This window comes from Hypanus sabinus, chromosome 25 (genome assembly GCF_030144855.1).
Source record: "Hypanus sabinus isolate sHypSab1 chromosome 25, sHypSab1.hap1, whole genome shotgun sequence".
In the NCBI taxonomy this organism is placed as follows: domain Eukaryota; kingdom Metazoa; phylum Chordata; class Chondrichthyes; order Myliobatiformes; family Dasyatidae; genus Hypanus; species Hypanus sabinus.
The window spans coordinates 38,578,971-38,605,402 of record NC_082730.1 but is presented as its reverse complement, the minus strand read 5'-3'; the positions used below and the strand labels follow the sequence as shown (position 1 = coordinate 38,605,402).

General features: G+C 39.3%; 1 protein-coding gene across 1 annotated transcript in view; it reads left to right on the top strand.

Annotated features, from left to right (window-relative positions):
- LOC132381178 (leucine-rich repeat-containing G-protein coupled receptor 6) overlaps nt 1–26,432 on the top strand; it is a 317,117-nt gene that overhangs the window by 251,874 nt on the left and 38,811 nt on the right. The window contains exon 7 of the mRNA XM_059950470.1: nt 25,064–25,132. Coding sequence (XP_059806453.1) covers nt 25,064–25,132 — 69 coding nt within the window. The remainder of the gene's footprint in view (nt 1–25,063; nt 25,133–26,432) is intronic.

Genomic DNA, 26,432 nt, shown 5'->3' with positions numbered 1-26,432 from the left:
ACCCTGTACTTTGATTGCTCCATTATTTGTGGCCGTTCCTTCAGTTGCCAAAGTGTGACTCCCTGGAATTGTATCTATAATCATCTCTGGGTTTCTGTTTTCTTCTTTACATTACAATTTCTGTTGTCTTTTTTAAAACTAGTCCTTATGTCTTTGACTATGCTTTGGTCATGTGTCATTTCATCTACACGATGAGCTGATTAACTATACTTGTTTGATAAAATAGGGATGCTTAGCTTTGTTAAAATATGCAGAAATTGTTTTCACCGCATATTACATTTTTGATAACAGCACTAATACATTTTTACAATTCTAGCAAGTTCTATGGATTTACTGATAACATTCAAAGGTATCTAGACTGTTTGACAGGCTAAGAAATAGACAGAATTCTTTTGTACAAGGTTTACTATGGTGTACATTAGTGGATGAAGCAAGTAAGTACTATTATCATTGGGGCTTATTGAAATCTGGTATGTGTGTCAAACATTTTCAATTAGACTGTTTTGTGTATTTTGAACATCTTCAAAGAAACAGCAATAAACTGAGTACAAAACACTGCTCTGTTATGAATTGATGCCTACAATATTGCTTTCTTTGGAGAAGACTAAGGAGTTGTAATCCAAAACTATATGATAGTGAAAGGTGCAAGTAATGTTTATTTAGGCTGAACTTTGAATAAAGAATTTAAAGATAGTAAATCTGAAAAACCACAAATGTAAAAATGAAGGAAAACTTTCACACATTATCATAGATATTTTAAGTAAGCTCACTTGGGGAAAAATCTTAGATTATTGATTAATTGCTTTATAAGATGCAAGCCTTTCATTGATAGATTTTGGAAAGTAATTATATTGAATACTCAGATGGGCAACTACAGATCATTCAATCTCAATGAGATCTTAATTATAGTTAAACAGAAGGTAGTAGAGTTTTCCACATTCAGTAATTTCAAGAAGTTTTTGATTATAATTATTTTACATATACTCCGTAATTCATACAGAGAGCAAAAGGATAACATGATTAAGTTATTAGTCATACCTGCAATTAATAGCTACTACTAGTGTTAATTAAATCCAAACTTATTCTTTTTATCCATGAAAATGCATTGTCTATTCATGGGCCTGTCTAAATGCCTGTTAAACATGTTGATTGTACTTCATTCTATCAACTCTTCCAGCAACAAGTTCCAGATATACATTCTCTGAATAAAAGCTTTCTCTCAAATCCTGTCCTGCCACTCATCTTAAACCTATGCCTCTAGTTTGTGATTTTCCCGCCATGGGATAAAGATTCTAGCCTATCAATGTTTCTTATAATTGTATACAAGTTAAACAGCCCTTACCAAAATGCTTGGGTCCAGAAGTGTTTCAGATTTTGGAATATTTGCATCTCTATAATGAGATATCTTGGGGATGGAACCCTAGTCTAAACACAAAATCCATCTGGATTTGATATACAGCTTATATTGTGCATATACCTTGAAAGTAGTTTTATAGAGCATTTTTAATAGCTATTACTACCTCGACCACCAATACAGTCACTGTTTGGCACTGCCATAATTTCCAACTCTGAATTTATGTGTTACTGGTAAGCAACCTTCATCCTACACTTGACCATCACACATAGGTACTCATGCAGCCACTCAGCATATAGATTTTCATCTGCGATGATCTTGCAAACTCATCAATTAATTTCTCCGCTGCTCTGTGATCAGCAGATGCTTTATCACCGCAAATCTTTAGAAAGTTAATGCCATGACTTTAGTTCTGCAACCAAACTGCTGAATATTCGCAATTAGCTTCAATTTTCAGCTTGTTGTGATAGATTTTGCTTTTTTTATGATCTGCGTACCATAATGTGGCATACATTCACTCTGACGCTGACAAATCCACTCCTTCAATACACGTTCGAGATCTTATTGTTTTGCTTTATGCAGTGTTTTTCTAGTTTGCATTAGCTTCTGTACATTGCATATATGAGATCACTTCTCAGAACAGTCTGATTTGCAGAGACCTGCTCATCACGTGGAGACCTTTCCAGTGCCTTCTTTAATTTTCCATTTGTGATGTCATGTCAGTGCTCAAAAAATTTCAGATTTCAGAGGTTCTCAGATTTTGGAATTTCAGATAAGAGGGGCTCAACCCGTATACCTCTATCTAGTCAGCTATAAGCCTCCTTCACTGCAATGAAGACAAGCCCAGGTTATTCAATATCTTCCAAGAACTGAAGAACTTCAATACAGGAAACATTCTGCTGATTTTTTTTTTTTGAAAGCTTTCTGGCATAAGCACATACTTCTTAGAGCATGGCAACCAGAATGCCAGAACCACACACAATGCTCCAAATGTGGACTAACCAGTATTTTATAAAGTTGCAACATAGTATCTCAACTTCTATATTCTGTGTGTCATCCTATGAAAGGAAGCATGCCACATACCTATTCATCATCCGCTCTACATTTGCTGCCACTTTCATGGAATTATGAAACCTTCCTTTGCAATTTATCCTACCAGCTTTTGTAACATCTGCAGACTTATTACATACAAATCCTGGCATTCATAAATCAAAGTATTGAGTATAGGAGATGGGATGTTATGGTGAGGTTGTATAAGACATTGGTGAGGCCAAATTTGGAGTATTGTGTGCAGTTCTGGTCACCTAACTACAGGAAGGATATCAGTGAGATTGAAAGAGTGCAGAGAAGGTTTACTAGGATGTTGCCGGGTCTTCAGGAGTTGAGTTACAGGGTAAGATTGAACAGGTAAGGACTTTATTCCTTGGAGCGTAGAAGAATGAGGGGGGATTTGATAGGGGTTTACAAAATTATGAGGGTTATAGACAGAGTAAATGTGAGTAGGCTCTTTCCACTTAGATTAGGAGAGATAAATACGAGAGGACATGGCTTTAGGGTGAAAGGGGAAAGGTTTAGGGGGAACTTCTTCACTCAGAGAGTGGTGGGAGTGTGGAACGAGCTGCCATCTGACCTGGTAAATGCGGGCTCACTCTTAAGTTTTAAGAATAAATTGGATAGATACATGGATGGAAGAGGTCTGGGGGGTTATGGACTGGGTGCAGGTCAATGAGACTTGCGGAATAAAGTTTCAGCACAGACTAGAAGGGCTGAATGGCCTGTTTAGTGTGCTGTAGTGTTCTATGGTTCTAAATTGTTATGGTATTTCATAATCAACAAGGGATCCTACAGTACATCACTAATAACAGTCTTCCAATCAGAAAGGCATCCATTTATCACTGCCCTCTGCTTCCTATCACTAAGCCAATTATGATCTAATTAGCAATTTCTCCTTAGATTCCCTTTTGGACCAGCCTACCATGTTGTGCCTTGTCAAATGCCTTGTTTCAGTCCATGCAAACATCTACAGCCCTGCCTTCACCAAACTTCTTCATTACCTCCTCAAACAATTCAATCAAATTAATGAGTTAAGACTCCTCCCACATAAAGCCAAGCTGACTGTCCCTGAACAGATCCCTGTCTTTCCAAATATTCTCTACATAAATCTTATCCCTTAAATTTTTTCCAGTAATTTCCCTACCAACAATGTAAGGCTCACCACCCTATTGTTACAGGGCTGATTCCTGCTTTATTGGGAGATAAACAGCAATGTTATGTCCTGCAATCTTGTGGCACTACACTTGTGGCAAAAAAATATCTCTGTCGGTACCCCAGCTGTCTCTTTCTTTGCTTCACATTGCAAACTGTGATAAATCTCATCTAGTCCTAGGGATTTATCATTGTTTTCCATGATATATAAAACCTTTTCTTTTTTAGTTCTGACCTGTTCAAATTATCCACTATCCTGCCCTAAACTCATTACCTTTCACGTACTTCTCCTTGTGAATATATATGAGAAATATTGATTCATGAGTTCACTCACATTCCCAACTTCACTCATTGGATCTTCTCTTTCCTTGGCTACCATTCTGATTCTGATCAACTTAAAGAAAGTCTTAGGTTTTACCTTAATCTTACCTGCCAAAGATATTTCATGGTCCTTTTTCCCTTCCTAATTTCCGTCTTCTCTCTTACATAATCTGTACCCCTCAAGAGACTTCCTACGTGTACTTACATTTTTCGATCAAACCTTCGATATCCTTTGTAAAGCAAAGTTCCCTACTCTTGCCATCTGTGTTTTCAATTCTTACCAGAATATGCTGATCACAAACACTAACTTTTTTTTAAAGACGCCTACCTGTCACCTGTTGTTTTACTCACAAGCATCTGGTCCCAATCTCCCTATTGAAATCAGCATTCTCTGAACTCAAGAACTCAACCTGAGGGCTAACCTTATCCCTCTACATAAACTACTTAGAAACTTACATAATTATGGTAATTGTTCCCAATGTGCTCCCCACCGACACTTCCACCACCTGCCCAGTTTCATTTCCTAAGGTTATGATTAAAAGTATCTCTGACTTTAGTAGGGCTCAGAGATAAATCTTTTGGATGCACTTCACAAATTCTTCCCCTTGAACTTAGGCAATGCCAATCAACATTGAGGAAGTTCAAACCACCACTACAAAAACACTATTGCCCTTAAAGCTTTCTGTAATTTGCTTGCATTATCTTTTTCTCTGATTCCCATCAATAATATTGCACAGCATAGTGATAGACCCACTTTTGTTCTTAAGCTCCATCCACACATTCTCCAAAAAACCCTCTTTATGTATTGCCCTCTCACTTATCAGTAGTGCAATTCCCCCCCCCCACTCCTGTGACCCTCTCTGTCATATGTGAAAGCGCTATCCCTTTTACAGTAATAAAGAAAAATGCTGTTTTTTCAAACACCTTTCAAGTCCCATTCATGACATACCAAAGAATTTCACAGGAAATGAGTTACTTCTGAAGTGAGATCAATGTTGGCAAATGGTTTTTAAATTGTTTTATTAAAAATTTCAATATGATGATAAACAACACAGCAATGCTATTTTTATTATATCAAGTACGTCTGCATGCACAGCTTCAGGCATGGGAAAAGCTGTGAATGCCCTTGACTGTGCTAACTCTTCTAAACCATGCTCAATTTGCCTTTGATCTTGACAAGCATCGTTCAAGTGATTTGGCCAGTCAAGTCTAATTATTAGATCAAATGGAAGCTGACAAGCATCAGTTTTTCTCCTCTTTACCAAAACGCTGAAAATTGGAAGGGAGCTTTACGTAGTTTTTTCACTGAGAGAACGGTAATTGCATTCAAATCTATTTTGTATGTTCCTTTGACTTTCTACTTTTTTATGTCAAGGGATTTTTCTGGAAAGAAGATGTCTATGAATCACGTTGTAGATTTATATTCAAACATTATCTTTGTAAAATTGGTCTGTTATTAGATAATTAAAATGTGGTGAATAATTATTAATTAAGGAATGTTTGACATTCAAAGAGGGAGCCTAAAATTTGTCCAGTTCACAAATATGAGGGGTGATTGATATGTTTGTGGCCTAAGGTAGATTTTAGAAACCGTAACACATTTATTTTTCAACGTAGTCCCCTCCTACATTTACACACTTAGTCCATCGGTCATGGAGCATATGGATCTTGGACCTCCAGGAAGTGTCCACAGCAGAGGTGATTGATAAGTTTGTGGCCTAAGGTAAGAGGAGATGAGTTATTAACTTCAAACTTTCTGCATAATCCCTCAATGAGTTGACCTGCATGTGCATGTAACGAGAGATGTATAACTCATCTGCTTCTACCTTAGGCCATGAACTTATCAAACACCTATCTGTAGACACTTTCTGGAGGTCCAAGATCCATATGTTCCATGACTGCTGGACTAAGTGTGTACATGTAGGAGGGGACTATGTTGAAAAATAAATGTGCTAGGTTTTCTAAAATTGCCTCCTTCTACCTTAGGCCACGAACATATCAATCACCCCTTGTATATCTGTTTTCTGCTTTTTGCTTCTCTATCCAAACAGAAGCACGGACAACAGAAAGGGAATGCTTCAGATGCCCTCGATTCTGGAGATCAATAGGCCTATCAAGGATTATAGTGTTAGTTCAGGAAGTGGCCCCAAAATTATTAAATGGTGGAGCAGTCATAAGAGTAAATGGCTTCCTCCTCTTTTTTATGCCCCTACACTTAGTGGCCACTTAATTATGTACACCTGCCCATTAATGCAAATATCTAATCAGCCATTCATGTGGCAGCAACTCAAAGCGTGGAGACATGGTCAAGAGGGTTGCTTGTTGTTCAGACCAAGCATCATGATGTGGAAGAAATTTGATCTAAGTGACTTTAACAGTGGGATGTTTGTTGGTGCCAATTTGAGTAGCTCTGAAACTGCCAAGCTCCTGGGATTTTCATGCTGAACATTCTCTGGAGTTTACAGGGTATGGTGAGAAAAATGAAAGAAAAAAAATACAGTGAGGTTCTGTGCGCAAAAATGCACTGTTAGTGATAGAGGTCAGAGTATGGCAGACTGGTTCAAGCTGACAGGAAAGATTCAGTAACTCATTTCACCACATCTTACAGAAGGGTTTCTCTGAAAGCACAACATGTGGAACCTTGATGTGAATTGGCTACAGCAGTCGAAGACCATACCTGGTTTCACTCCTGTACCTAATGAAGTGGAACTAAGTGTATGTTTTTATGCCACCACGCAGGAAACATGGAAGTCACTCTTCACACGATGAGTTCCCACAAACTAGATAACTGGCAGAGTTATCTGGCAGCAGAATCCATCACTCACCTCTGCATATCTACCATTATTGGTTCTTCCAGTGCCAACTTTCAGGATAGTATTGATTACACACACAGTGGAACTTCTTGAAGTAAAGGACATCATATCCACAGTCCAAGTCCACATCCAGAACGCAGAAAACCTGGGCAATGTTCTCCCTTTCAGTAGAAGAGCCATCTCACCAGTGATTAAAAAGACAATCTCCCCTCCCTGGCAGCAGAGAAATCCCCCAGCGATAAAAATGACAGGCAGCCGGCATTTCAGTCTCCCTTGTTGCTTTAAACAACAAACAATGAAAGCTTTAATTGATGAAATGGAGTCTAACATCGGCTTGCAACCTTCTCACCACAAGGTTCATGCACGCTGCCTCTGCCTCCTGGAATTCCCTCGGAGACTGCAGAGCGCTGAAACTCTGATTTTACTTATTCCTCTGATTTCCCTCTGATTTTACTTATTCCTGTCAAAATAGACCATGCAATCCAATGCAAAATAGACTATGTGACTCAAAACTTGGAGGTGAATCTTTTATTCAGTCAATCAATCAATACAACTGTATTGTTTTGTTCTGCAACATTGCTTTCTTCCTATCTCCTGGGCTCCCCTCTGCAGATATTTGAAATTCTTTGAAATCTGTTGCGTGTAAGAATCTGTTCTGCATCAAAATCTTTTTCCTCAAACACCAAACTACAAATCACAGACACCAACAGTTCCAGAATCACATTCAATAAGAAAAATAAATGTGAAGGAAATAAATTAAGTGAAATACATAGTTTCATGATCTATCCAGAGGTGCCAACTTGTCTGTAAGTCAATAACTACCAGCAGCCCCAACCATCACAGAAACATTCCTCAGGAACAAATTGGCCAAGCTGTTGAGGAATAAATAGTGGCATAAATACAACTCCTCAAATCATCTTCAAAATAGTGTCTTAAAGTCTTTATTTTATCCCACTGAGGGTGGAAAACAGATCTCATTGAATAACATACAGTCTACTGGAGGAGTTCATTGGTTCAAACAGCATTGGGGATGGTTAGGGGGGAGGAGGATTGGAGAGAAAATGTTGATGTTTCAGGTGATATTATCATGAAGAGGACAGGAGGAGGGATGAGGCAGGAGCCAGTTGGTGATTAGTGGACCAAGGAAGGATTAAGGATGACAGACAGATGGAGCTACGTAGCTGAAGGGGAGGGGTGGAGTTGGGAAGCTCCTCCATCTCCCAGATCCTCTCCTTCCTCTCTCCACTCAGTCCTGATGCAAGGTTTCAACCTACAATTGCTTCTCTACCTACTGGTGCAGCTCAGCCTAGAATCTCCTCGACTAAATTATTAAGAACTCTTCATTAGGACACTGTAGTGTTGACCTCCTACCTGACACTATAAATGTGACCCAGGAATGTTTTGGTGACCATCAAGAAAGCAACAACTAGTCCGTTCGGCTATCACAAATATCCCAGTGCATTTGCCTCTGATTCTATTTCCCTCTGATTTTACTTATTCCTGTCAAAATAGACCATGCAATCCAATGCAAAATAGACTATGTGACTCAAAACTTGGAGGTGAATCTTTTATTCAGTCAATCAATCAATACAACTGTATTGTTTTGTTCTGCAACATTGCTTTCTTCCTATCTCCTGGGCTCCCCTCTGCAGATATTTGAAATTCTTTGAAATCTGTTGCGTGCAAGAATCTGTTCTGCATCAAAATCTTTTTCCTCAATTACAAGTCCTCTGCAATTCATCTCGATGGTTAGTGGTTTAGCAGGAACTATGTCAAACATTCAAGATTAGATTAAACAGACTAATGAAGGAACAGCGGTTGACGGAATATGCGGACAGGGTGGGGGATAAAAGCGATTAGAACTATTTGCTCGAACAGAGTGTAAACATTAAGCATGAACTGATCAATCAGCAACTCTCGTGTAATGCCCATCTTTGCTGACCCCTGCTGGCTTCCCATCTTGTAGGGCACTGGATCAACAATCATTGTACTTACTTACAAATGAGCTTAAACTCCTCCTTGCAATCCTATGTCACATTCTGCATCTTGTCACCTACCTCACATACTGGTTTTGTTTATTTAGTAACACAGAATTCAATTATCAAAGCATAATCCTGAAGAAGTCTCTTCTCAAATAGTATAGTGTATGTTTACATATGACAGGCATCCATATGATGCATAAGATCATGCACGTTGTTGAAGAGTCAAATAAAACAGACATGCTTATTTTAGTAGGCTAAAGGTTTGGCACAACATCGCAGGCTGAAAGGCCGGTACTGTGCTATGATGTTTGTTTTATCATCTCTTTGTGTCTCCTCCTGTTTTCTGTGTTTACTCTGCATGATTGTGCTTTAAAGTAAGGAGTCCTGAGACAAGCCAAATGTTTCACACAGTTGCTGCCCTGCTTTCAGAGCATCCTCATATCCTGATTTTGGTCATGTTTTTTGACACTTCTTCCATTTATTATTTGGTATTTTCTCTAACTTAGTGAAAAATCTAACCAAGATCAGAAGAGTTTATTTTGTGAAGAGTCTTAGGTCCCTTAACTGTTGAGTATTGGAAGCAAAACAAAGATAAAAATGGCACCAACAAGTGCATGCAGCTCCAACGAGAATCTTCAAATATTCCCCTTTTAGAAAAAGCATTCATTCTTCAGAAAGCAACCTCATTATAAGATGTTTTAAAAAATCTATTAATACTCAAATCTAGGAATATCAGCTGATACCCGATGGCAGACTTTGGTCATGAGTGCAGATCCCCTTTAAGAAAACAGAAGCATGGAAGCCCGGCCTGTTTGCAGGTACAATTGAAATGCAGGAGCTTTAGACCCTCACTCCCAACTATCCTGCTGGCAAATGTGTAGATTCTGGAAAATAGAATTGAAGATTTCAGAGCAAGATTGCTGTACCAGAGGGTCATCAGTGAATGCCGTGTACATTGCTTCATGGAAGCATGGCTCTCCACTGCCCTTTGGGTGCAGTGCTGCAGCTGGAGAGTTTCAGTATTCTCTGCAAAGACAGGGCAGCTCAGTCTCATAAAGGTAGAGGAGGTGGAGTGAGCTTCAAGGTTAATTCATCACATGGCACAATCGAGCCGATTCTCTCTCAGTCCTTCTCACTAGAGCTTGAACATCTAGTGATCAATTTCGTCCATTTTATCTGCCGGGGGAGTTTTCCACCATCACCCTGGTCGCGGTGTATATTCCACCTCAGGCCAATGTTAGCCTGGTACTGAAGGGGTTCAGCTCCATGATCAGCAGTCATGAAAATGCACACCCAGATGCCTTCCCTATCATTGCGGAGGATTTCAACCAGGCCAGCTTGGAGAAGTCTTTGAACAACCACCACCAACCTGTCATCTGTGGTATCAGAGGAGCCAACACACTTGCCCACTGTTATACCACCATCAGGAATGCTTACCATGCCAAAGCATGCCCACATTTTGGAAGGTCCGATTATCTGGCTGTGCTTCTACTCCCACTGTAAAGGCAGAGACTAAAAACCACAGGACCATTGGTGTGGACCAAGAAGGGATGACCTAGGAAGGTGGAGGAGAGCTTCCAGGACTGCTTTGAGTTGGTAGACTGTACAATGTTCAGGGATTCATCTACAAATCTGAATGAATATATCACGGTGGTCACCGACTTCACCAACACCTATGTGGATCAGTGTGTGTCTTTGAGAATATACTGGATATACCAAACCAAAAGCTATAGATGAACCAGCGAATATGTGGTCTGCTGAGGGCTAGAACTGTGGTATTCAAGACTGGTGATACGGAACTATACGAGAATCAGAATCAGGTTTATTATCACCAGCATGTGACATGAAATTTGTCAACTTAGCAGCAGCATTTCAATGCAATACATAATATAGAAGAGAGGAAAAAATATTAATAATAATAAATAAGTATATCAATTTCAGTATGCATACATTGAATAGATTAAAAAATGTGCAAAAAACAGAAATAATATATATTAAAAAATTAGGTAGTGTTCAAGGGTTCAATGTTCATTTAGGAATCAGATGGCAGAGGGGAAGAAGCTGTTCCTGAATCACTGAGGCTTCAGGCTTCAGGCTTCTGTACCTCCTGCCTGACGGTAACAGTGAGAAAAGGGCATGTCATGGCTGCTGTATGTCCTTAATAATATACGCTGCCTTTCTGAGACACCGCTCCCTGAAGATGTCCTGGGTACTTTGTAGGCTAGTACCCAAGATTTACAACCCTCCACAGCTTCTTTCAGTCCTGTGCAGTAGCCCATCCACACCAGACAGTGATGCAGCCTGTCAGAATGCTCTCCACCGTACAACTATAGAAGTTTTTGAGTGTATTTGTTGACATGCCAAATCTCTTCAAACTCCTAATGAAGTACAGCTGCTGTCTTGCCTTCTTTATAACCATAAGTGGGACAGAATTTATAGATGGTGTTTGAGCTATGCCGAGCCACACAGTCAAGGGTATAGAAAAAGTAGAGCAGTGGGCTAAGCACACAACCCTGAGGTGCACCAGTTTTGATTGTCAGCGAGGAGGATATGTTATCAACAATCCGTGTAGGTTGTGGTCTTCTGGTTAGGAAGTCAAGGATCCAATTACAGAGGGAGGTAAAGAAGCCCAGGCTCTGCAATTTCTCAATTAGGATTGTGGGAATGATGGTGTTAAATGCTGAGCTATACTCGATGAACAGCATCCTGACATAGGGGTTTGTGTTGTCCAGGTGGTCTAAAGCCGTGGGAAAACCCATTGACATTGCATCTGCTGTTGACTTACTGTGACAATAAGCAAATTGCAATGGGTCCAAGTTGGGACTTCCATCCATAGCACTGAGAGGTTGAAAATGTCCTTGATTACTCCCGCTAGTTGGTTGGCACAGGTTTTCAGAGCCTTAGCAGGTACTCCATCAGGACCTTCTGCCTTGGGTGAGTTCACACTGTTTAAAGACAGCCTGACTTCAGCCTCTGAGACAGAGATCATGGGTTCATCAGGTGCAGCAGGGATCTTCACGGCTGTAGCTGTAGAAGTCCAGGTACAGCCTACGGCAGACTATTTCAAGAGCAATAACCCAATTTCAATTCAAATTAGATATGGGATTGGACTTACATCAGCTCTGGCAGGATTTGCAGGCCATTACTTCCTAAAAGAAACTAACAGCATGGATGTCTGTGATGCTTCACTCCCAGATGAGCTTGTCCCTTTTTATGCATGCTTCAGAAGGGAGAGTAAAAGTACACCTGTGTGAATCCCTGCAGTGTCTGGTGACCCTGCTATCTGTCTTGGAGGGGAATGTCAGATCATCTTTCATGAGGGTGAACCCTTGCAAGGCATCAGGGCCCCGATGGTGTGCCTGGCTGGGCACTGAAAACAAGTACAGACCAGTTGGTGGGAGTGTTCATGGACATCTTCAGTCTCTCACTCCTGCAGTCAGAAATTCCAACCTGCTGTAAAAGGGTGACAATCATAACAGTGCCCGAGAAGAGTAGGGGGAGCTGCCTCAATGACTATCGCTCAGTTGCACTCACATCTACTGCGACAAAAAGCTTTAAGAGGTTGATCATGATCAAAATCAACCCCTGCCTAAGCAAGAACTCCTGCTGTAATTTGCCTATTGTCACAATAGATCTACAGCGGATACAATCTCATTGGATCATCTGGACACTACGTCAAGCTGCTGTTTATTAATTACAGTTTAACACTGTGACACCCTAACCACTACACAACAACCTCCAAAACTTGGGCCTCTGCACCTGCCTCTGCAACTGGATCCTTGAGACCGGAAGACCACAGTCAGTGCGGGTCGGAATTAACATCTCCTCCTCACTGACACTGGACACTGGCGGACCTCAAGGATACGTACTTAGTCTACTGCTCTGCTCACTCTACTCTCAACACTTTGTGACTAGGTCTCAGCTCAGAGGGCATTTATAAATTTGCTGATAACACTATTGTTGGCAAGATTTCGGATTGTAAGGCGCACAGGAGCAAGGTAGATAAGCTGGTTGAGAGGTGTCACGATAACAACCTTGCACTCAATGTCAGTAAGACCAAGGAATTGATGGTGGACTTTAAGCTAAAGTAAGCTGAAGGAAGGGGAAGTTGGGGGAACACACATCAGGTCTCATCGAGGGATCAGCAGTTTCAAGTTCCTAGGTGTCATCATCCCTGAAGATCTATCCTGGGCCCGACATATTGAGGAAATAACTAAGATGGAAAGACAGCAGCTATTTCCATTAGGAGTTTGAGACTTGGTATGTCAACAAAGATTCTTGCAAATTTCTACAGGTGTACCATGGAGAGCATTCAAACTGGTTGTACCACTATCTGGAATGAAAGGGCCTCTGCATAGGATCGGAAAAAGCTGCAGAGCCTGCTCTGTCATGGTCACTAGCCTCCCCAGCATCAAGGACTCCTTCAGAAGTCACTGCCTCAAAAAGGCAGCACCCATCACTAAGGACCCCCATCAATGCTACCATCAAGGAAGAGGTACAGGAGCTGGAGCATGAAGGCAGACACTTTGGTGTTTTAGGAATACCTTCTCCCCCGCCCCCACCAGATTTCTGAATGGACAATGAATCCATGAATACTATCTCACCATTTGTTTACTCTTTCTTTGCACTGATTATTTAGTATAATTTTTAAACATACTCATTGTAATTTATAGGTCTTTAATGATTATATACTGCGATGTACTGCTGCTGCAAAACAACACATTTCATGACATATGCCAGTGATTCCTGACCTAATCCTGAGCAACCTGGTGTTTCTTGGGCTGGTTTAGGACCTCCTTAAGTTAAGCAGAAACAAGCCTTATGGGCATTGTAACCTCTTTATGAATGGGCAATGAACAGAATGGACAACACTGAGGTGCCATAGTAATGTAGCAGTTAACTAGAAAGCTATTACAGCTGTGGGTGATCTGGAGTTTGGAGTTCAATTCCAGTGCCACTGGTAAGAAGTTTGTAAGTTCTCACCATGAACTGCATGGGATTCCATCAGGTGCTCCAGTTTCCTCCAACAGTACAAAGACATAGGTAGGTAGGTAGGTAGGTAGGTAGGTAGATAGGTAGGTAGATAGGTAGATAGGTAGATAGGTAGATAGGTAGATAGATAGATAGATAGATAGATAGATAGATAGATAGATAGATAGATAGATAGATAGATAGATAGATAGATAGATAGATAGATAGATAGATAGATAGATAGATAGATAGATAGATAGATAGATAGATAGATAGATAGATAGATAGATAGATATACCAGCTGGTAGGATGATTGGTTATTGTAAATTCTCTTGTGATTAGGCTAGGTTTAAACAGGAGTGTTGCTGGTGGCACCAGACAAGCATATTGTGTGCTACATTTCTAAAATTTTTAAAAAATGCACGTTAAGAATTATAAGAATGGCACTTAAGCCATGAAATTCTTTATTGGATTCCATTTTATATCCTCCAGTCCTTCTAATTCTCCATTCCTTAAATACTGCCCATGGTGCAATTTCTATCAAGAATAAAATATTAATGAAATTGGGAGATTGAGGAAAGCACTGAGTATAGAGACTATACACGCCGGTCACTTTGTTATGTACATCTGTACACCTGCTTGTTAATGCAAATATCTAATCAGCCAGTCATGCGGCAGCAACAGTGAATAAAAGCATGAAGTCATGGTCAAGAGGTTCAGTTGTTTTTCAGACCGAACATCAGAATGGGGGAAGGAATGTGACCTAAGTCACTTTGACTGTGGTATCAGACAACATTTTTTTCAGGAATATGTAAATAATGTTGCTGAGTCTCCACACTTAATCAGTTTCTGTTACTTAGTCAGATCCTTCTAAAATGTCTAATCCATCTAGATATCCCTTTTGAGAATGAATGACAGAAGCCACGCTCAGGGTTCCAGAAGTAACCTCACTGAAAGGCTCACTGTCAGTACAACTTGGCTGGGGCTGAATCTGTGAAAAATTCAGGGCTCCAGATGTGATGAGTGCAGGATGTGGCCAGCCCACCCAGCTTTTCACTAAATTACTAATACATAATTCAATATGCTTTCACATTTCCAGTATGCATCATTGACTGCTGTGCATGTAGTCAGATAATTTTCCCTTTATTCAGAAACAGATTTTCACACAGTTAGGAAATTAATGTATTTTATCAAATCAAACACTTTGCCCCTGAGTGATCTAAGCCATTTTTCCTTACATCAAATAAATAAAGTAATTACTCATCGGTGTTGGTCCACTTGTTAAATCAAATGATAGACATCGGAACATCTGAGTTTCCCAACAACGTTTTAACTGGGCTGCTTATATGATTTATAGATCCCTTGCCCTTTCACGTCCAAAGATAAATTCACAAAGAAAATCGATTGATTTTGCATTCTAGATTTGGCATAAGATTTGGCAACTCAATTTCAGCAGCAAAAAGATGTCGGTAATAACCCGCCCTCTTTTTTAATGTGTTCCCATATTTTTGTGTAGATCTAAAGAATGCAAATATCTGGATGTTTTTCCAACTATAACTGAAATCATTGCATGTTTTAAATGTGTAAGTTTTTTATGTGAAAATGAAAACTTATACTAATATTTCATATAAATAGCAACTACCCTAAACATTTAGTGATCTTCAAGATAGGTGAATTCTTCACAACGTATTGGAAACATACCCACACAGATAAAAGTAGGCTTCTTTCCTTTTGTCCTTGCAGACAAGTATTGGCTTAGGAAAGATGATATAAGTAGCTGCCTTCTTGAGGGAAGAGAAAGGATTTTAGCACACAATAATTGTCCATATTTAAATCACAATCACAAAGTAATCTGCAGATGCCAGGAATCCCAGCATCACACACAGCAGGCCAGGCAGCATCTATGGAAAAGAGTAAACAGCCAACATTTTGGGCTGAGGCCCATCATGATATATTTAAATATTATTTTTGTATTTCACGATACCATTCCGAGTTGGCCCTTCTTGCCCTTTCAGCCACACCCCGCAAACCGGCAGGGTTTTCTGTAATGAATGCAACGAAAACTAAATTGCCGAATAGACTGGACATAAAGAAACTTCTTCGAGTATCGCTGTCTCCCATCACCCCCCGATGGGACCGTCTTGTTGCAGGGAAACAAGCCCAGGGCTCCCACTGATTCAGCAATATTGGTGTGTTGCAATGATTTTATATGTTCATACGGGGAAAATATGCACTGTGTGTTTAATATTAAATTTGTTAGATAAACCCTTTTAGAAACAAAATTGAGTGTATTAGCCACTTATAGTTGACTAATAGTTGACTTATCACCTATATTCCGGTCATGATTAACACCGCCAGCCATTCCTCAATAATATTGACAATATTAAACCAGTCTGTGGTTCAAAAAAGGTTGGAGACCCTTGCCCTAACAAACCTGATTAACTGTAATCTAATCATAGCATAATTTAATAATAATAATAATACTTTATTGATCCCAAGTGGGAAATTCTTTTGTTACAGCAGCAGCATTTAAAAACACACTTAGCAGTATAAAGACTTAACTAATAATAAATACAGAATAATAATAGTGTAAAATAGTAATAATATAAAAATAGTGTGCCAATCTGCAATAATAATGTATAAAATGATTAAACAGAGACTATTGTACTATGACACATGTTTACCTGTTGCATAGAGATGAACTGTTGTATATGCTTATTGCATTTGGTAAGAAAGATTTTCTGTGATGATCCTTGTGACTGTAGAGCTGAATGAATCTGTTCGAAAAGGTGCTTCTTTGCTTATTCAATAGATCTTGGAGAGGATGTGCTAGATTGTCCATAATGTAGAACAGTGGGGCCCTAATTGATAGCCTCTCACAGAACATTTGGTTCCTGCTTCATTAATTAACATTCCTGCAGTTATTTTGCTAGAAGTGGAAACATTTGCTGATGATTTCACAGTATTTATTTGCATTTGTAATTGCTCAGAAGCGCCTTTACTTCCATGTGAACATTCCGCATGACATCTAAAACTTTGACAAACTTCCATAGTTGTGTAGGGGAGAGTATATTGGCTGGTTGCATCACAGCCTGGTATGGAAACACCACTGCGCTTCAATGGAAAATCCTACAAAACTAAGAAGATGTGGCCCAGTTCATCGTAAGTAAAGCCCTCCCCGCTATTGTGCACATCTACACGCAGCGTTGTCGCTGGAAAGCAACATCCATCATCCAGGACCTCCAAAACCCAGGTCATGTTCTCTTCTCAATGTCGCCATCAAGAAGAAGGTACTAGAGCCTCAGGACTCACACCACCGAATTCAGGAACAGTTTCCACCTCTCAACCATCAGGCTCTTGAACTAAAGAGGATAACTTCAGTCAACTTCACTTGCCTTTGTTATATTGTTATTATTGAGACCTGTTTGGCAGATTTTCTTGAGGTAAATTCTGTCGAAGATTTCCCTTTCTTGCACTATGCTTTGCTTGTTGATATCCAAAATACTTAAAGTTACATATTCAACCAGCAGTTGTATTGCATCCTGCTACTCTGTTTTTTTTTATTCTCCCTGCTCAATTGCACCTTTTTTATATTTAATATTTATTATTATTTTTATATTTTTACTTTTTCTCAGCTCAAGCTGGTAAATAATGAAGTACAGGCATAACCATGCACACTCATTTCTTAATTGCTTGGAACTTTCAGACTATTCCAGTAATGTTCAGTATTGTGACTTCTTGAAGATTTATATAAATATGGTTGTGCAGGTGTAATTGTTTAATGCTATTGTGTAGTGCTTTGGGGTGATACCAGTTGTAGATATTACTATTGGGACAATGTATAAATTATGAATAAACTCTTCTCGGGCTTCCAGCTAGGAATTGGTATCGATTATAACCAATGTTGTAATGAGAAATGAGTCCAAACTTCACTATGTCACAAAGGTTACTTACTCACTTGGCACATTTTCATAACCTATACAGGGTTTTACAGATTTTGGATTTCATTGTGATTTGATGACTTTTGCGTTATCTTGTAACTTCATCAGTCAAAGCATCGAGTTTAGGAGTAAGGACCTTATGTAGTAGTTAAGTAAATCATGGGTCATACAACACTTGGAGTACTGGTTACACTTTTGGACAGCCTGTTACAGGAAGCACGTTGTCAAACTGAAGGGATGTATTGGTCTTCATCAACCGTGGGACTGAGTTCAAGAGCCGAGAGGTAATGTTACAGCTATATAGGACAAACTCTGCCATCTTCATCAGGGATAACGCTTGATCATCTGTCCTTTTTTACTTACTTTCTCCTGGTAGAATAAATTACCCTTAATGTCAATTTGTGAGTTATTTTGTCTTTCATGTAGTTATATTTCTTTTCGTTAAATTATCATGAAGTTCACCGTAGCTTAAATGAAATCATGCAAATTTTGGAAGAGACTTTGTAAGTTCATATACAAATCTTACTGTTCATGCAACTAGAGTGGCTAAATCTCACCTAAAAGGAATTCATAGGAACTGGCACAATTCTTAAATATGACTCACCTCTGTTGTAATAAGCTTGCAGTACTAATAGTAAATTTGGCAAGCGCTGCAAAACATTATTAAAAGCATCCATTGTCTATTGTGTACAGGAGTCTATCTAAGATAAATATTGCAACCAACTCTAAAAGATAAAAAAAAGTGGTTGAACACTTATTTTTAAAATAGAGCTTTGATGTTTCTATGATTATGACAAATAAGTGAATGAACAAAATTTTAAGACAGAGAAATTTAAAAAGAAATCAATGAGTGCATTGAACCAAGGTAGAGATTACATTATGCTCACTTTTATAAGTCTCTGCAAATTTACTCTTAACAAATAAATGCTTTTACTGAAATTTTTACTCAATATAGTGCTTATCAAAACAGTCTGCAGATAAATCTTGCCATGCTTGGCAGAAGGTTAACAGTCAATTTTTGTCTACATCTTCCTAGCCTGGAAGTTATTTTTTTATCAAATGTCCAAGGAAAATTCTTTAACCAAAGATGATAATGGGGTTCTGAACCTTTGCTATAATGTGACTAATAACAATCAAGCAATTTTCATCTGATGGAGAGACTTTTCAGCAAAATCCATCAAAACTCAGGAAGGAGAAACCCAGCATGGAAACTTCCTGGCAGTATGGAAGGTCTATAGAGTGCAATATCTAAGTCATAAGGTGTATAAGATGTAAGCACACCCATTTTGGAACCATTGTAGAAAATAACTTTCTTTAGCTTAAAATACATACAGTTTTGTCATCCAGAAGTTTAACTTATTTTTCCTCTTTTCTAATCCTGATGAAGGGTCCTCAACCTGAAACATTTACTCTAGGTTCCCACATGCTTCCAATCAGACACCATTCTCCCTATACTCTACAGCTTCAAAAGTGAACGATTACCAGCTGGTGGCATTAATGGCAATCATCATTATGGGCTTTTAATGGCTAGTAATGAAACTCATCAAAAACTGCATTCCCGCCACAATGGACACTCACCAATATGCTTACCAACAGAACCACAAACTCCTACTCCTCGGTCTAAGTACTGGATTTTGGACTTTCTAACCAACACACCTCAGTCAGGATGCACAATGGCTCCTCTTTCCCTATTATCCTCAACACAGGTATACCAAGGCTGACACATGACTGCATAGCCAAAAAATCTATGCAATTGCATTAGCAAGTTTGCTGACGACACAACAGTGGTGGGACTCATCACCAACAACAATGAGATGGCCTACAGAGAGGAGGTGGAAGAACTAGGAGCCCAGTGCTAGGCAAACAACCTCCTCCTCAATGTCAGCAAGACAAACGGGCTGGTTATCATCTTTAGGGAAACGTGTGCCACGCACACCCTTCTGTACATTGGCAGTAAAGCAATGGAACTGCAAGCAGTTTCAAACTCCTGGGAGTGTAAATCTCGTACAAGCTTTCATAGCTCCAGGACACATCGTCCACAGTCTAGAAAGCTCACCAATGCCTCTACTTTCTGAGCAGGCGAAAGCGAGCTGGACTGTGCACAGTAACAGTCACGACCTTCTATAGATGCCCATTTGAGGACATGTAACATGCTGCATCACCATGTGGGATGGAAACTGCACTGCAGCAGACAGATGGGGTCTACAACAGGGAGTTAAAACTGCCCAAATCATCACCAGCACAGCCTACCCACCATCAAGGACGTATATACAGAAAGGTGTTGGGAAAGGGCCAGTGGTATCATGAAAGATCCCATACAGCCTGCAAATGAACTCTTTGTCCCATTCCCAACAGGTAAGAGGCTAAGCAGTATCCACATCAGGACCACCAGACTCAATAACACCTACTTTCCCCAAGCGCAAACAGGAGAAAATCTGCAGATGCTGGAAATCTGAGCAACACACACAAAATGCTGGAGGAACTCTGCAGGCCAGGCAGCATCTATCGGAAAGAGTGTAGTTGAAGTTTCGAGACGAGACCCTTCATCGGGACTCAAAACCATCAGGCTGATCAATACCTCCGCTCATTAATCCATCCCATCACCCCCCACCACCGCTACATCCTTATCAGCTACTCCTCTCCACAGCCCCTCATCACCCTTTGTTCACACCCCCATGCACTGCAACTTTATTCCTACACTCCACACCCATACCTACACTGACACAGTCACTGGCCTGCTGTGCTTTCATACGTCCTTCTGCTGCCCAGAAGAGTTAATCTTGCCAAGAGTAACTTTGTCACTTATAGTTTCCTGTCAGTCACCTGATGTACAGATAATCCTGCACCTAGTGTCACTTCATTTACATACAATCAGTCTATGTATATTACATAATTATATAAGCTAATCTTATGTACACTAATCACGGCTAGAATCAAAGAGTTGCCTGTACATTGCATTTTATGATTGTTTTTATGTTTACAGTATTTTTGTGTCCTTTATGCTTATTGTGTGCTTTTTATGCTGCATTGGATCTGGAGTAACAATCATTTTCTTCCCCTTTAGTCTTGCATACTGAGGATTGACAACAGACAAACTTGAATCTGTTCCACAGTTGCTGCCTGGCCTGATGAGTGCATCCAGTGTTTTCTATTTTCAATGCTTTCAGCTTTTGGACCAAAGGGACCAAAAGAAGTTACAAAGGGTTGTAAATCTAGTCAGCCGCATCTTGGGTACTAGCCTACAAAGTACCCAGAACAACAACAGGGGGCAGTGTCTCAGAAAGGCAGTGTCCATTATTAAGGATCTCCAGCACCCAGTGCATGCCCTTTTCTCATTGTTACCATCAGGTAGGAGGTACAGAAGCCTAAAGGCACACACTCAGTGATTCAGGAACAGCTTCTTCCCCTCTGCCATCCGATTCCTAAATGAACATTGAACGCTTGGACACTACCCCACTTTTTTTTAATTATTGTATTTATGTTTTTGCAGGATTTTTAATCTATTCAATATATGTATACTGTATAAAGTATACTGAATAAAATTTATTTATTTCCTTCTATATTATGTATTGCATTGAACTGCTGCTGCTAAGTTAACAAATATCACGTCACATGCCGGTGAAAATAAACCTGATTCTGATTCTGATTATACTATAAGTTTTAGATTTTTTTTACAATTATTAAAACAGTATTCTCTTATTACTGTACCACATAATGGTTTATAGATTGCCATTTCAAACATGAGAAGACAGGTTTTAACTATTTTGAAAAGTAAATATCAGATTCTCCCTTGCCTAATTTTATTAGATGAATATACCAGTAAATACGTCACAGTGATAGAAAGGCACTCAAGAAGTACAAAAAAGCTGGATGAACTCAGCAGGTTGGGCAGCATCCATTGAAAGAAGCAGTCGACGTTTCGGGTCGAGACCCTTCGTCAGGACTCAGAAAGAACTTTGTCAGAAAGGCACTGTAGTGTCTATTCAATGCTAGCCATGAGTTTAACTTGGTCATCTTTGACCAACTTTTGATTTTTGCAAATCGTCTGTTGTAATTTTAGAACTTGAGGCATCATAGATAAAGGATTTCCAGTTTTCCTTGATATATTTAAATTAAGTTTTTTTAATTATTTAAATATCTAGCACAGTAACAGAGCTGTCAAGCCTAACAAACTTCAAATACCTCCTTGTGACAAATTAACCAACTTAGCCATACGTCGTTGGAACATGGGGAGGAAACTGGAGCACGTGGAGGAAACCCACGCAGTCACAGAGAGAATGCACAAACTCCTCACAGACAGCAGCGAGACTGAACCTGGGTTACAAGCACTGTAATAACATTACACTAACTGCTACGCTGCTATGCCACCCAGAATAGTTAATTTTAAATAATTATTTTTAAAAATTGGTGGTGGGGATTTTAAATCAATCTGCTAGAAATTATTCCAATTGTTGGAATGGAAGATTATTCTGTAGACACTGAAATCCCCTATTACGTCCGACATCAGTCTATTAATATTTTCTAAATTTAGTTACAATTCAAACTACCATTAAATGATACATCTGCTTTACAGTTTGATAAGGACTGTTGTTGCCCAAACCGAATACTATTTCACTATTGTCTGTTGAACATTCATTAAAGAGGCGAGTTGTTTTCTCGTAGGAAAATTAAGGAGATAGCACCAGCCAGGTGTTGGAGTTCCAACTGTTAAAAGAACTTTATTTAACTGAGTAAATACCTTATCACATATCCTGTTCAACATGCTTATCATTTCCTTTGGTAATTCTTTTGGAACATTTCCTGATAGACAATAGACAGTAGGTGCAGGAGTAGGCCATTCGGCCCTTCTAGGCAGCACCTCCATTCACTGTGATCATGGCTGATCATACACAATCAGTACCCCGTTCCTGCCCTCTCCCCATATCCCTTGACCCCGCTATCTATAAGAGCTCTATCTAACTCTCTCTTTAATGCATCCAGAGACTTGGCCTCCACTGCCTTCTGAGGCAGAGCATTCCACATATCCACAACTCTCTGGGTGAAAAAGTTTTTCCGAATCTCTGTTCTAAATGGCCTATCCCTTATTCTTAAACAGTGGCCTCTAGTTCTGGACTCACCCATCAGCGGGAACATGCTTCCTGCCTCCAACGTGTCCAATTCCTTAATAATCTTATATGGTTCAATCAAATCCCCTTTCATCCTTCTAAATTCCTGTGTATACAAGCCCAGTCGCTCCAATCTTTCAACATATGACAGTCCCGTCATTCCGGGAATTAACCTTGTGAACCTACGCTGCACTTCCTCAATAACAAGAATGTCCTTCCTCAAATTTGGAGATGAAAACTGCACACAATACTCCAGGTGTGGTCTCACCAGGGCCCTGTACAGCTGCAGAAGGACCTCTTTACTCCTATACTCAATTGCTCTTGTTATAAAAGCCAGCATGCCATTAACTTTCTTCACTGCCTGCTGTACCTGCATGCTTGCTTTCATTGACAAGAACACCTAGATCTCATTGTACTTCCCCTTTTCCTAACTTGACTCCATTTAGATAGTAATCTGCCTTCCTTTTCTTGCCACCAAAGTGGATAACCTCACATTTATCCACATTAAACTGCATCTGCCATACATTTGCCCACTCACCCAACCTGTCCAACCTGATAGGTAATTATAAACCCTCACTTCATATAAGATTTCTTTAAGCATTGAAGGGGAATGCCCTCCTATACAAGTCAGGGAGACAGATGATGCTTCCATGTTCGGGACAAGCCTAGAGCAAACATAAATCACAAAGTCAAAAATTGTCCTCTGTGCCCTCTCCACCCTGGCCACTGAATTTTCTTTGTCTTCTCTATATCTTTCATCTTAATCTGTGCCACCTCACCCTTTCCACTGATCCATCTTTCCCCAAATCATGTTGCCCCTACCCCAATAGTCAAGCAATTATCAGTCATACCCTGCTCTGATTACTTCTTTTGAATTTTCCCCAAGCATCTTACGTTGCTAAGAACAACACTACAATATTCTTATAAAGTCCTGTTGTTAAGATTGACAAAACTTTCATGTTATTGGGTTTAAAGGGTTATTTCACTAGTTTCAGGCTTTAATCAAATCCCAAAGCTCTTTCTTTGGATAGCATTGTTCACTATCACAGTTAAAACTTATAATTGCACACTTTTACTAAACAAGAGTTTTCCTTTCGGATAGAATTGTGTTGGCAGCAGCAGTTGGACAGCTTGCAATTATGTGACTCCAGGATTTATTAATAACTTACTGGTGATGATATTTTTATTCTGATATATTGTTTCACACTGCTATCTTGCATTCTGTGTTGTGAAAAGAGTGGATAAATATATGGTAAGAGGGAAGAGAACTGATAAGCAGAAGACAGTAGGTTCAAAGATTCAGAGCACTGATTAAATTAAAATTCCTGTCTTTTAAATTTATTTTAACAAAGCTCAATCTATAAATAACTTGTGTCACAACAGATTTTATTTCACACTTACATTTAGTAATAACTTTAGGATTTCTAAACAAGCTTCCAGTAGAAGTGGTAGAGGCAGGTTCAGTATTGTCATTTAAAGTAAAATTGGATAGGTATATGGACAGGACAGGAATGGAGAGTTATGGGCTGAGTGCGGGCCAATGGGACTAGGTGAGATTAAGCCTTTGGCACGGACTAGAAGGGCCGAGATGGCCTGTTTTTGTGCTGTAATATATGGTTATAAAGTTATCAGATTAAAATCTATTATTGTTATAAATGCAATTAGATACCATAAATTTCCACCATTTTAAATAGCACAGCAACCAAATTTTCAATATTCTGCTAAAATAGGAATTATATGAAAATGTAGAAATGCAAAATTTCATTTCACCCCGTAACCTATCGCTAAAAGATGCCACAAGTTGTACAAAGTATAGTAAACTTGAAGGTAGTGCCAATCTGATATTTGTTTCTACATTATCAGATTGATATTTAAACATGTGGATACTAATTGAAGCGTATCTTTAAAAAATGTATCATCTACATAAGCGTATATGCTGTAAGGCTGCTGATTAGTTATAGATAATGACAATTAATAAGATGTTTAAAATGCAATGTGTCCTATCTGCTTTATCACTTTGTCATAAGTTCAGTTTGAATATTCATGGAATCTATGATATCACTTAAATGGTTGAATGGTATTTAAATGTGTTTTTCTTATATGTCAGTTCAAAATTTTTTTATTGGTTTTAATGATCAATCCTTATTTATTCAACTTTTTAAGCCAAGCAGTAGCATTTTAATAAATAGATGCAGCTTACAAAAGCACACAACCTATTTGGTCAGCAAGCAATCATCCTCATTGTGTGCCATGATTTAGTCTGCCCAAAGCTAACTATAGGATGGATTATCGCAGAGACTCCAATAATTCTAATTAACTGCACAGAATATACAATATCATCAGTAAAGGATTCCCATTTTGTTTTAACCAGAGACCTGAATTATAATGACTTGGCTGAATTTCCTGTAGCTATCAGAACCTTGAGCAAACTTCAGGAACTGTGAGTATTTTTTAAATCAATTATTATGAAAACAACATCTTGATTTTGGAATTACACCTGAATAGTATCAATAATTGTATTGCTTCAGGTGCTGAATCTATGTAACACTCCTGAAAACAAGTGGGCTTGTACATTTCCAAAACAATGGATCAAAATCATGTCAGTTCAAAGATATCCACCCACTATATAAAGCAGCAAGGAAAATTGACTGAGGAGATGGTTATGTCCAGGGTAATGTCCATATGTATTTGAAAGCTACTATTTAATCACACACACTGTGATAATAAGCAGGTTGCAGCTTATTTTATTATAATAGACAATTGGTGCAGGAGTTGGCCATTCAGCCCGAGCCAGCACTGCCATTCAATGTGATCATGGCTGATCATACACAATCAGTACCCCGTTCCTGCCTTTTCCCCATATCCCTTGACTCCGCTATCTTTAAGAGCTCTATCTTACTCTTTTTTGAAAGCATCCAGAGAATTGGCCTCCACTGCTTTCTGAGGCAGAGCATTACATAGATCCACAACTCTCTGGGTGAAAAAGTTTTTCCTGAAATCTGTTCTAAATGGCCTAACAATTATTCTTAAACTGTGGCCTCTGGTTCTGGACTCCCCCATCATCGGGAACAGGTTTCCTGCCTCAAGCATGTCCAATCCCTTAATAATCTTATATGTTTCAATCAGATCCCCTCTCATCCTTCTAAATTCCAGCGTATACGAGCCCAGTCATTCCAATCTTTTCAACATATGACAGTCCCGCCATCCCAGGAATCAACCTCGTGAACCTACGCTGCACTCCCTCAATGGCAAGAATGGCCTTCCTCAAATTTGGAGACCAAAACTGCACACAGTACTCCAGGTGTGGTCTCACCAGGGCCCTGTACAACTGCAAAAGGACCTCTTTGCTCCTATACTCAACTCCCCTTGTTATGAAGGCCAGCATGCCATTAGCGTTCTTCACTGCCTGCTGTACCTGCATGCTTACTTTCAGTAGTTGATGAACAAGGAAACCTAGATCTCGTTGTACTTCCCCTTTTCCTACCTTGACACCATTGAGATATTAATCTGCCTTCCTGTTCTTGCCACCAAAGTTGATAACCTCACATTTATAATGTGTTAATTTTTCAAGTTTCTTCTCATGGTTAGGACAAACAACGAAGAGATCTGGCCTTTTCATACCACAGTGCCAAAGTATTTCATATAGACCCATTTCCTAGACATTCAAATGCATCATGCAGCATTTTTGCTTTGCATTACAATTAAATTTTAGAATTATAGAGTCAAAGAATGCTAGGGAA